Raw genomic sequence first — 12380 nt, forward strand, 5'->3', positions numbered from 1 at the left:
TTATGTTTTGAAGTCACTTTATTTGGTATTTTGACTGGAGATCCACATGTTTTATTTTAAAGAAACACAAAAAAACAGCATTTTGTATAGAATTCTAGTAATTCTGAACAATTAGCTTAATCCAGTTAAGGCAAGTATATGAAGTCAAAGATATGAAAATGTTATGTACTGAAGGCTTTGCCGACAATTCAACATTTCAAAGATTCACTTTCATTTTGATTCGTTCCAGCTAGCAGACACACACACAGTACTGTACTGTTACTGAGAATAAAACGAACAATTTGGGTTCTATTACCAAACTATTTGGATAAGAGTTAAACTCTGTCCTAAAAAAAACCCATCCCAGAGCTTTAGCAATGTCAGTTTATGTTACTGATTGTTTGTTATGTTGGGTGACTTTCATTCTTTAAATGTTTCACAGTTTTGCGATTTCACCAAATTGTGTTATCGCTTTGAGTTTCACACGCTCATCACCACTTCTGAACAGTCTTTTCAGAGACAAACTGTCCATGAGGCTCTTTGGCTCCAGGTGGCAGCAAAGCCAGGTAGACCGGCGTGACAGCGCCCTCGTCTGGCGACTTGGGAGCTTTTGGTCCAGCCATGTCAGTGCGCACCCATCCTGGGCAGCAGGCGTTCAACAGGATCTTTTAAAAGAATCAAATGAAAACAAAATCTGTTAGCAACGACGATTTAATGTAGGTCTGGGCGATATATGTAAATACAGAATTTATTAAATTTAACGGAGTTAGAAGTTAACAGGAAGTTAGCTCGCTAGTTTCCACCTAAACATGACATACCATGTTCTGACTGATAGATTTTTGAAACTAATTCAAACGTACAGCTCTGCTACCACTTCCAACATAAATGAAGACAGAAAACTAAACAGCAGTGGCGTTTGCAGGGTTACTGAAGTTGGACTACCTGGTATATAATGTTGTGCTACGTGATTGCTAGCGACACAGCTATGTTAGCATAACATTAGCACAGTGAAGCTGGAGGATGAACGCCAACTTTTTTTTCCACTCGATAAAAGTTAACGTGAGGGATTCTGGTGGTTTGGGACAAATGCAATCGCACAGCAGGATGCTATACATACTTCAGTCAGGAGAACAACTGAGATCATTCATCCACAATACGAGGTTAGTTATGGGAATAGAACAGCTGCGAGAGAATTCAACATTAATGAATCAATGTTACGGAAGTGGAGGAAGCACAGTTTTTGGCTTTCCCCATACTTCAAAAGTGCTTAATCTCTTTGCTGTGACTGTCGCCCGCCATAATTTGCAGATGATAATGGTTGTAGCCGCTGCAATGCTTTTGACCAAAACAGGCGCAGCTTGATGACATCATCAACATGCGCTATCGCGATAGAGCGATAGCGCAATTCTCTATCGTTGGCCAAATTTATATCGTTTCTGTCGCCCACCCCTAATTTCATGGACCCAAGACCACAAAAAAAAAAAAAAAACAACCCACTGAATATAGAAGTTCTGCATTGTTAGTTATATATTTCAGTTACCCCATCATTCGGTCTCTCCTTGGTCAGACGACGAGCATGAATCATGGACAGCACCTTTAAAAACATCCACACACAAATATAATCAGTGTCTTATAATATGGTTTCAGGTCAAATCTTCATGGCTCTGATTTAATAACAGCGAACGCACTAATCAAACGTACCGTCACTCCAATTTTAGACACTCCATAGGCCGTGTCAGGCCAGCCGCGCTCTTTATGTTCGCCTTTCTTGGCCTCATCGACAAATCGTTGCATCAGTTCCACCAGCTCCTCCTCTGTGATGTTCTCGTTGCGGAAACGCTGCTGGAGGTCCGGGCTGCACTTGCTCAAAGCACTGACACTAACCATGCTGGAGACGTTCACCACACGACCTAAAACACACAGACGTACACACACAAGAATCTGAAGATGGAAAACAAACAGGACGTTTGTCTCCTTCGTGCTCTTAGAGTCCTTTAAACTTTAAACTCCAAACAGCTTCCATCTGAGGTTTGTTTCAGAGACTGATGGATAAGCTTTGAGCAGGTTCTCCAGGAGGACTTCTGATGTTCAGTTAAATGTGTGTTCTTGTTTTTTTAGACCCGTGTTTATGTAGCTATGATGTATCAGAATGGCTGCTGTGAAAAAGCTTTCCTGCTTTCTTTAGCCAATGCCTATTCTTCTCATCTGTCCTCTGCTCTCCTGCCTGTCAGGCAGAAATAAATCTCAGTAAGCCATGCTGAAGGAGGTCTTAAAATTAATTTGGAGGACAAATAGCAAGGGAGGCTGCATAATCGAAGATGCATAGTTTTATCATCTGAAGAAGCGAACTGGCATACAGCTAGGATACAGACATCATCAAGAAGAAGACTCCAAACAACTCTTCCTGATTGATGTCTAATATATTTAAAAACTAAAAGTTTCTCATTATCAGTTACTGACATGTACACTCACTCAATTAAAAATGCAAACTTTCAAGTAAAATATGATGCAGACTGGGTCCAGCTAGGGCTGTTCGATATAACGATATATATCAGATGACGATATAAAAACATCTATCGTTTCATTTTGCGCTATCATTTGTTTCATGGTGTCGCAAAATAAACTGTTTACGGCAATATTTTTTCATGGTTCTGATGGTCACTGTAGTGGCTGTATTAATTTCTTAAAGTTCTCTCTTTCTCTTATATTTAATATAACCACACTAAGGACGGACAAGCGACTGTTTTTATGCGTTGTCGTTAGCAACAACGACGGTAAAACCATCACGTGTCCGCTTGTTTATTTTCGACATAAACCTTTCAGAATAAAGCTCAAGATCCTGTTGAAACTTTTCAAAATAAACTGAATCGCGTGAAAAAGTATGCAGAGTGTTTATGGATGAGGAACAAAGAAGAGCCGCCAGGTGCTAAAAAATAAACCTTAGACTCAAACGTTAGAACAGGCTTTTCCCCGCAGCACGCCGTGAAATAAATACTCACAAAGAAAACGGCGGCCTTTACAACTTATGTCTAAAAATGTATCGTTTCATGCATCGGTTAAAACACTCAACTCCAGGTACACGACGCCCAGCTGGAAACACGTCACGCAAGTCGAGCTGCCCGAGATTCACAGAAAATTTAAAATTTTTATGATTTATATCGTTATCGGGACGGTCGAGGTCTTTTATCGGGATATGAGATTTTGGTCATATCGCACAGCCCTAGGTCCAGCTGTACCTCCAGACTTGATGATCTCACTGAAGACAGTCCACATCTTTCTGGTGGAGAGGAAGTTTGTCTTGAGGGTCACCTCCGCCTGGGTGCCAAACGGAGTCGTGTCTGCCACTGAGGAGACAGCGTGATCTCCGTCAACAGTGTGTGCAGCTCCACAGCACTATGATATACATCAGCACAAGAAGTTAATTACCTTTGAAAGCTATCCCAGCGTTATTGATGAGGACGTCCACTCCTCCGTATTTCTGTTTGAAGAACTCAGCGGCGGTTTTGATGCTGTCCAGATCGTCGATGTCCAGCTGGTGAAACAGGGGCTTCAGTCCCTCTGAGTTCAGAGCCTTCACCGCTGCCTCACCACGGCCTCTGCAAGAGGAGCAAAACATCCTCATTTATATTCACTTTGTCTTCAATCTCATCATTTACACCTTATACCAGCTGAGATTCTCAGTCTCTCTCTCTTCATTTTGTCCCCAAAGGCCCTGAAACATGATGAAGTTCCATCACTGGCCTGGCCACATTACCACGGTCATTTGCTGTACACATAATGGAACAAATGTGCAGCAAGACGTGTTCACAATTTCAGGTTGAAATAATCAAACGTTCTTTTTTACCCCCGTGTGCGTGCTCAGAGCCTGAAGCAAGAAGCTTGGATGAACAAACAAACCACAGATGCAGTTCCTGTTAGCTCTGACCGAGCTTTAGTTTTGTTTAAGCTCTGGGTATGCAAAAGTGTTGAGATGATTAAACTGCAGATACGTGAACATTTATCAACTTGGTCCAGGTGTCACCAGGTGAGTCACTTACACATTTCTGGCAGTGAGGTAAACGTCTCCTTCAAACTGCTTGCAGAGCGCTCGGACAATGGCCAGACCAATGCCCTTGTTACTTCCAGTTACCACGGCAACTCGGATTGACATGTCTGTACAAAGAGAGAGAGGCATCAGTGTCTGAAGTCATGAGTTCACACAAGTGTTGGTTCAACTTGGAGGTGGGCCCTGCTCTGGGAGCAATGGCTATCTAAGAAAAATAAAGTTTTAGCGACATTATCAGGCTGAATTTGATTTTTTTATTATATTAAAAAAAAAATCGTACAAACAGATAAAATTAAAGAATTCTCTAAAATATTCATTTAATTGCAGCCTGACATGAATGTACTGAGATGTCAGCATCACGACCCAGTGCTCACAGCTAAGCACAATCATCTGTGTTGTTTTATTTTTTATTTGTGTGGGAAACGTTTAAAAAAAAAAAAGGCGGGGGGGGGGGTTCCTGCACGAAAATTTTCTGGCAGGTGTTTTTGACTTTTTCTCCACTCTATGCTACACAGTGCTGTCACTTTTTCCTGTGTCCCTGTGCAGGCATACAGTCCAGCCCCAATGTAGACTTTTATTTGGTTCTCTGGGCTGTGCAGTTTTCCTAGTTGCTGCAGCCTGAAGGCACAGTTAGCTCACTGAGGCTGGGGTGCCTGCCCTGACACGGTGGTTGCATGGGAGGGCAGCCACCGCCTGAGTTTTCTGTCCCTTTGTTCCAAGTGTGTCCTTTATGTGTCAGATACTATAGATGGCCTATTTCCTTCTCAATTTAGTGTTTGTCTGCTTTAGTTTTTAAATTCTCTCCCCAGTTTTTCATCTGTAGCTGTTGGATAACTGGCCCAACCGTGAATATGTATGTTACATCTAAGTGCAGCTTCAGGCCTGGTGGAAGTCTAAGGGGAAAAATCAGTGAGGGAAAAAAGTGCACTGTCAGTTTAAGGAAGTAAATACTGGAATAGCTTATTATCAATCAATCTTTATTTATAAAGCACTCTTCATACAAAAAATGTAGCACAAAGTGCTTTACATGGTTAAAAGCAGCCCACCCCACCCCGCCCTCCAACTCACTCCCCACACTCTCATTAACATAAACGATCATGAATACACACATCTCCTCTCCCCCCCCCCCCCTTTAATTAGGATAAAGGGATGTTCTGCATATTTTTAAAGCAGAATTGAAACAGTGCCTCATTGTAAACCAGATCACTCATCTCCTGTATTTCTTACTTGGATATTGTACATGTAGGGCGCTGCACGGGTAAATGAGCAGTTTCGCGGATGTCAAACAAAAGTTTTTCATGGCTGTTTTTCTCTGTTTGTGAAAGAGGGTTTGACAACCGCTGCGTTAAACACACCAACAGGAGGCAAACAGACTTACGTTTAGATAAAGTGAGTCAGCTCTGTAAGTGCGTAGAGGTCAAAGTGAAAAACGGAAGCCTGCTGAGTCACGATGACAGTTCCAGAGAGAAAAATAGTGGGAAAACAAATCCACATATATTGCTCCAATAGTTTCAGGGGAGAAATGAATTGAATGCACATACTGCAGCTTTGAAATGCACTGCAGAATGTGGATTAAATAAGTTTAGTTTAATTGTAAACTACGTTGTTGGAGAGAAATAACATCGTGGAAGAGACAAAGTGAGTAAAAAACGTCTTAAATGCATTTAGAATTTATTTAGAACTACAAATTAAATTTCTTTTAGCAATTGTTGTTTGTTTTTTTTAATGTCACAATCCCAACCCTGCACCTTTATCCGGGTTTGCACCGGCAAAAGTGACCCGAAATAGGCACTCTGGTGGAGTTACTTTGTGTGTGTGTGTGTGTGTTTATGAGTAGTTTTAAACCTTGTGATCCACAAAACAGCATAACAGTGAAGAACTGACTGCGTTAGTCAGTGCGGGAGCAGCGGCTTCGCTCATGCGCGATTCATTTGCAGTTTGGACGCATAGAGGTGAACATCTCCTACCCTGATAGCAGCTGCGTGAGGACCATCCTCCACCTGTGAGCGCTTTGGCGCGGGCGAGGTGCCAACGACAGCAACCGCTGCTTGTTGAGAGTAGGGGCGATACCCTCGTTCACGTCAAAAAAAACGTCATAAATAAGTCTCTAATAACACCAGAAAAAGTCGCCAGATTTGTCGCTAGTCGCTTTTCAGGAAAAAAGTCGCGAAGGGGGTCTGAAAACTCGCTAAATATAGCGTCAAAGTCGCTAAGTTGACAACACTGGTTTTACGAGGCATGTGCAAACAGCACGTGACTGTAAATTACAGCGTGGAATTAATAATTTGTCCAAACTTCCCGTTTAAAAGCCTTTGATCGAAGAAAATCCGAAGACCTTTCACCAGCGTCTCTCTCTCTCTTACATAACGCTGACTTTCAGTTTGCAGGTCGGCCCGACGCCTCCTTAAATCCGCTAAAATTCAAACAAGCTGCCGACAAACGAAAACTGTAAGATGTAGCGGAGGCCTCACACTTACTGAAGCTGGGGTTTGGTCCTGAATGAGGCTGCAGAGAGGACAAAAAGCGCTGCACATGAAAATGTACGACTGTAAAAAAAACAGAAAAAGAAGAAAAGCAGGGCGGCGTTCTGCGCAGGATCGGTGCGCATCCCCGGAAAAACAAGTGGAACACGTGGGTTGGGTTATGGATGAGCTGTACTGCGAGGAGGAAAATATTTCGGCATTTCTCTATATATATTTAGGCATTTCTCAACTTTTAGGAAGGTTTGTAGGATCATGACATCTTCTCCACGATATCCTTCAGAATATCTGCAAAAGTCAGTTAAGGCTTCAGAAATGCACATTACAGGGTTAAGGTTTTAGATTATATGCTGCAAGAACAGGATACGGAGGTATCTTCCTTGCTGCGATGATGATGCTGTCCAGACTTCAGGGTTGAGGAAGGACACAGAGGCTGATTTTAAATAAAGTAATCTGCAATCTGGAGGATCCAACTGCAAATTGCGAGACACAGAGAGGTGAGGAAAGTGATACTGAAGACAGACCCATACACCCACCCGCCCACAACCCCGACGACACACCAACCAGGACCCAAGCCCCCAAGGCCCAGCCAGGGCCCCAGCCCGGAGACGGTGAACCCCCAGAACCTCACGCCACCCTCGGACCCACCCAGAGGCAGTCAGGCTATCAGGTCAGTAACCCACGTCTGTCAGCACAGACCCTCCCCTAGCTGAGCTGCATTCAGATGCTTTAAAGCCAGAGAGGTTATTTCTGTTCAAATAGTAATAATAAACTATGAAGTTATCAATTTATGATGCCGCTGTTGAGTCTGACCCCAGCTCACCTGCAGGTCTTGGTGGGATGTAACCCAGTGGCCGCCCACTCCCAGCACACTGATGATGTCATGTTTGTGTGGAAGTAATTTGAGTAAACCACACACACACACACACACACACACACACACACAAACATACACAAAGGTCTTTTATAATGTGTCTGATTTGTGCCTCTTCATCCTGTCTGTGACCAGATGTCTGACTGCAGCACCTTGAAGGATGCATCAATGAAGGATGGAGGACAGTCATGAGAGGAGCACAGGTGTGTCCACGACGTATAAAACAGGTGCACGACACAGTCTCAATATACAAGCTGTGGCAGGAAGTCTTTATATTACAGATATTTTAGTCATTCCATCACAACTCATCAAAGGTGCCTTGTTGAGTGGCTGCAAACATCTGTAAAACTGAAGTTTTGCGTGATTGGACATCCAGATAGTGTAGAAACTTCAAGTATCTAAACTAGAAGGAGAAGATGTGAGGAAAAGCAATTTTATTTTTTTACCTCCAGAGTCAACAACGATATCCACTCCCAGTCCTCCCGCCTCCTCCATAACCGCCGACAGCAGTTCTGATGAGCTGTTATACACTGGAATAACTCTGGCTTCACACATAAACACACATATGAGAGAATGAGTCACTGCAGCTCAGAAAACATGACAAGGAATGACAAGAAAAGGCCAGTTTCGGTATCTCAAAATGTGATTTTGGAGAACATTTCAAAGATCATCATCAAGTTTTTCAATGCGAGCTACAGAAATGTCAGCGTGGGTCGGTACGCACCTACGCTGGGCCAAAGCTGGTCCAGGAAAGTGTGATTCTGTGGCGAGTGTGACGTCGTCAGCACCTTCGCCCCTCCGTTCTTTTCCAAAGATTATAAATGTAGTCAGAGACTATGGGGGTGGATCAGGGCAGTGTGTGCACTTCAGGTGCTTTTACATTTCTTTCAATCTGAAAGTTCTGATTCAAAAAAGTTGAAAGTTCATGCGGTGCAGAGGTAAGGTGGACACACACAAAAACATTCTGCCCGTCGACTTTGAAGCAGAGCCGAGAACGGGTTCACCTTTTAGATCAGAGTGACCCTTTTTCTGAAATGATCGGTGAGTCAGTGCTGTGATATTTAGTAAAGTCAAGAGTCAGAATAAAAAACATAACATAGACCTAAAAGAATTTAGAAGTAAGTTTACTATGTCATAAAATCTGATAGATGAAAGTAGGAAAAAGAAAATTCACATAATAAAGATGTGAGAGAGCGTGCATCTCACCTAAATAATATTCATCGGTGTCAATGACCTCACAGAGTCCCGAGAAGCTGGAGTCCAGGGGAAGGATACCTGAAGAGGGAAGATGAAAATGGGAAATGTGGAGCCGCTTTCACAAAGATCAAGTTTACAATACATTTACATTGTAGATTTATTAAAATGAGGTGCTTTTAAAAACCTTACTTTTAAGTTCATTAATTGTTTTGACACGAAATGAGTCTTAATTAAAAGCATTTTATTTTCTTTGATTTCAGTTAAACGCGGAAACGCTGCTGGAGATATTCACCACACGACCTAAAATGCATACAAAGAACTGCCGTTCACTGCTGCTCCAAAGCAACACCCATGATGCTACTTCCACCATGTTCTGCAATAAGGGTGGTATTTCTGGTGTTTTGTTTAATTATTCAGCTCTGCAGAGGACTTCTGTTTCTTTGTTGTTGTTGTTGTTGTTTTTTTTTTTTTGGGGGGGGGGGGGTGTTGTTTATTTTATTTTACTTTCACTTGCTACACACGGGACAGAGATGACTGGGGGAAAGAGAAAGATAGAGAGGTAGGGAAAGAAAAACAGCGAGGAAGAGGAACAGTGATAAAGGGCAAAAAACAAAAACCAACAAAACAAACAGACAAAAAATACATTTATCAATCACCTGGATCACCTGTTGAGAAAGAAAAAAGAGAAAACAAGTAAAAAAAGAGAGCAATATAATAAACAACATCATCGCGATGATCTATGGGAATGTAACAGTAAATACTAAATATTAAACATCATTGTGCAGCACGTAAGATCGACAGCGCACAGTGTGCTTTGAGGTAGGAGCCAAAAAGGGTGTCGTTTGTGTGTGTGAGCACCCGTTTGTACACCTGTGAGCATGGACGCGCTTGTATTTAAAAGGTTCCTTCATGTAATGATCTGCTAGAGGGTGTGGGGAGCCACAGCCCCGTCCTCCAGGGCATGAAGCAAGTATGGAGGAGATCCAGGCTCCAGACATCCAGAGGCCCTCAGAGCACAAGAGACCAAGGAAGAGCCGCGCCACTATCCCGGAACGCGTACGGAAAGCGTACTCTATACCCCAGGTCTAGGTACCCCTGCCCCTGGAGGGGGAAACTGCACCCAGATCCAGGTAGTGTTACCTTCTTCCCTGGGGTGGAGAGAAGCAGAGGTCCTATATGTATGTGTTATGAGAGTGTGAGTAATGTGAGTGTCTAAGTTGTGGGATAAAATTGAGGCACAGGCAGCCAGAAGGGGACAGAGGGGGGGATGCCTCCCCTGCACCCTGGTGACACACCTTTACCCCAAGGCCCTGCATGTGTGGGTGATTGTGGTGCAGCGGGAAGAGGGAGGCCCCTCCCTGCGGCCAGCTGAACCCAGTAGGCACCCCCATACTCTGCAACCCACCAGGGCAAGGGGGCCCAGGCCCATCCGGACCGGGGCCCAGTTCAGCAGCGCCGCCCGGCCCCACAGAGAAAACTGCACCCACCCCGTCATCCACTCATCTTCCAGACTACACAAGACAATAGACACCCAGGCTGAGTTCTTCCTCCACCTCTCCTATATCTCCCCCTCCTACAGAGTGAGTTCCTGGAGAGAGGAGAGCTCCTGCAAGATGTAACAGCCTCCCCCACCAGTTGAAGAGCCCCCCGGGTGGCTCGATGCACTGGCGGCACCGCGCGCCAGGGCTGGGCCCCCATACACCCACCCGCCCACAACCCCGACGACACACCAACCAGGACCCAAGCCCCCAAGGCCCAGCCAGGGCCCCAGCCCGGAGACGGTGAACCCCCAGAACCTCACGCCAGCCTCGGACTGGGAAGAGTGAATCTACAATAGGCAAGCAGCTTGGTGTGAAAAAATCAACTGTGGGAGCAATCATCAGAAAATGGAAGACATACAAGACCACTGATAATCTCCCTCGATCTGGGGCTCCACGCAAGATCTCATCGCGTGGGGTCAAAATGATCATGAGAACGGTGAGTAAAGATCCCAGAACCACACGGGGGGACCTGGTGAATGACCTGCAGAGAGCTGGGACCAAAGTAACAAAGGTCACCATCAGTAACACACTACAACGGCAGGGAATCAAATCCCGCAGTGCCAGACGTGTTCCGCTGCTGAAGCCAGTGCATGTCCAGGCCCGTCTGAAGTTTGCCAGAGAGCACATGGATGATACAGCAGAGGATTGGGAGAATGTCATGTGGTCAGATGAAACCAAAGTAGAACTTTTTGGTATAAACTCAACTCGTCGTGTTTGGAGGACGAAGAATACTGAGTTGCATCCCAAGAACACCATACCTACTGTGAAGCATGGGGGTGGAAACATCATGCTATGGGGCTGTTTTTCTGCCAAGGGGACAGGACGACTGATCCGTGTTAAGGACAGAATGAATGGGGCCATGTATCGTGAGATTTTGAGCCAAAACCTCCTTCCATCAGTGAGAACTTTGAAGATGAAACGAGGCTGGGTCTTCCAACATGACAATGATCCAAAACACACCGCCCGGGCAACAAAGGAGTGGCTCCGTAAGAAGCATTTGAAAGTCCTGGAGTGGCCTAGCCAGTCTCCAGACCTCAACCCCATAGAAAATCTGTGGCGGGAGTTGAAAGTCCATGTTGCTCGGCGACAGCCCCAAAACATCACTGCTTTCGAGAAGATCTGCATGGAGGAATGGGCCAAAATACCAGCTACTGTGTGTGCAAACCTGGTAAAGACCTATAGTAAATGTTTGACCTCTGTTATTGCCAACAAAGGTTATGTTACAAAGTATTGAGTTGTATTTTTGTTATTGACCAAATACTTATTTTCCACCCTGATTTACGAATAAATTCTTTACAAATCCTACCATGTGGATTCATGGATTTTTTATTTTTTTTCCACATTCTGTCTCTCACAGTTGAAGTGTACCTCTGGTGCAAATTACTGACCTCTGTCATCATGTTAGGTGGGGAAACTTGCACAATCGGTGGCTGACTAAATACTTTTTTGCCCCACTGTAGATATAACCATTTCCTCAGAATTATGAGAAGATTTTAAGAAACAGTCAGCTACCAAATGTGGAACAAAAGATAAAAAAGGTTTCTTACTTACTGCTGTTGTGATTCTGAAGGGAGCTGTAGCAGCACTGAGAGGGATGCAGAGGACAATGAATGATATACTGCAAATAGTGGGAGGGAAGCTGGGTGGAGTTTTGAACATTATCAGCATGTAAAGCAATGATAAACTAACAGGTAGTTGAATATTAAAAGTACACATAAAACAATAACATTCAATACTGAACCAAAATGAAAAAAATTATTCTGTTAATACAGCTGAAAACTGCTGCTGTCCTGATTAAACAGACAATAGTTTATACGCTGGTTAAGTGCAGAGCATCAGCTTTTACAGGTTTGCTTATTCTCAAAATGGCCAAAAATGTTCCAAAGAATCTTATTATAGAGAAAATATCCGAGAGCTCCGAGATGCTGGAGACAGATTTCCTTACAGAAACGTGAAGAGGAAACTGGACAAACCAAAGAAAAGGTGAAGATGGTGGAGGAGTGGCTGATGCACTCTGGGTGTGTAATACAGGGACACTGTAACATTCAGACCACTCAACCTTATGTTTTGAAGTCACTTTATTTGGTATTTTGACTGGAGATCCACATGTTTTATTTTAAAGAAACACAAAAAAACAGCATTTTGTATAAAATTCTAGTAATTCTGAACAATTAGCTTAATCCAGTTAAGGCAAGTTTATGATGTCAAAGATATGAAAATGTTATGTACTGAAGGCTTTGCCGACAATTCAACATTTCACGGAT

General features: G+C 43.7%; 1 protein-coding gene and 1 long non-coding RNA gene across 3 annotated transcripts in view; one reads left to right on the forward strand and one right to left on the reverse strand.

The window, feature by feature from the left end:
- LOC308388798 (uncharacterized protein) overlaps nt 1-12380 on the reverse strand; it is a 26410-nt gene continuing 14030 nt past the window's right edge. The window contains exons 8-17 of the mRNA XM_080869724.1: nt 9716-9723; nt 8585-8653; nt 7825-7923; nt 6502-6711; nt 4017-4131; nt 3406-3575; nt 3216-3323; nt 1681-1889; nt 1520-1573; nt 1-644 (exon numbers count right to left, since the gene is read on the reverse strand). Of these exons, the coding sequence (XP_080725850.1) occupies nt 471-644; nt 1520-1573; nt 1681-1889; nt 3216-3323; nt 3406-3575; nt 4017-4131; nt 6502-6711; nt 7825-7923; nt 8585-8653; nt 9716-9723 (1216 nt within the window). The 3' untranslated portion in view covers nt 1-470. The remainder of the gene's footprint in view (nt 645-1519; nt 1574-1680; nt 1890-3215; nt 3324-3405; nt 3576-4016; nt 4132-6501; nt 6712-7824; nt 7924-8584; nt 8654-9715; nt 9724-12380) is intronic.
- On the forward strand, nt 7037-10855 carry LOC308387822. 2 transcript variants are annotated; one of them, XR_013969994.1, is made up of 4 exons: nt 7037-7174; nt 7334-7605; nt 8620-8745; nt 8836-10855. It is a non-coding gene; the product is annotated as an uncharacterized lncRNA (long non-coding RNA). The 2 variants fall into 2 exon arrangements; XR_013969995.1 differs by having other exon boundaries at nt 7334-7581.

Source organism: Rhamphochromis sp. 'chilingali' (genome assembly GCF_963969265.1).
Source record: "Rhamphochromis sp. 'chilingali' genome assembly, chromosome: 20".
In the NCBI taxonomy this organism is placed as follows: domain Eukaryota; kingdom Metazoa; phylum Chordata; class Actinopteri; order Cichliformes; family Cichlidae; genus Rhamphochromis; species Rhamphochromis sp. 'chilingali'.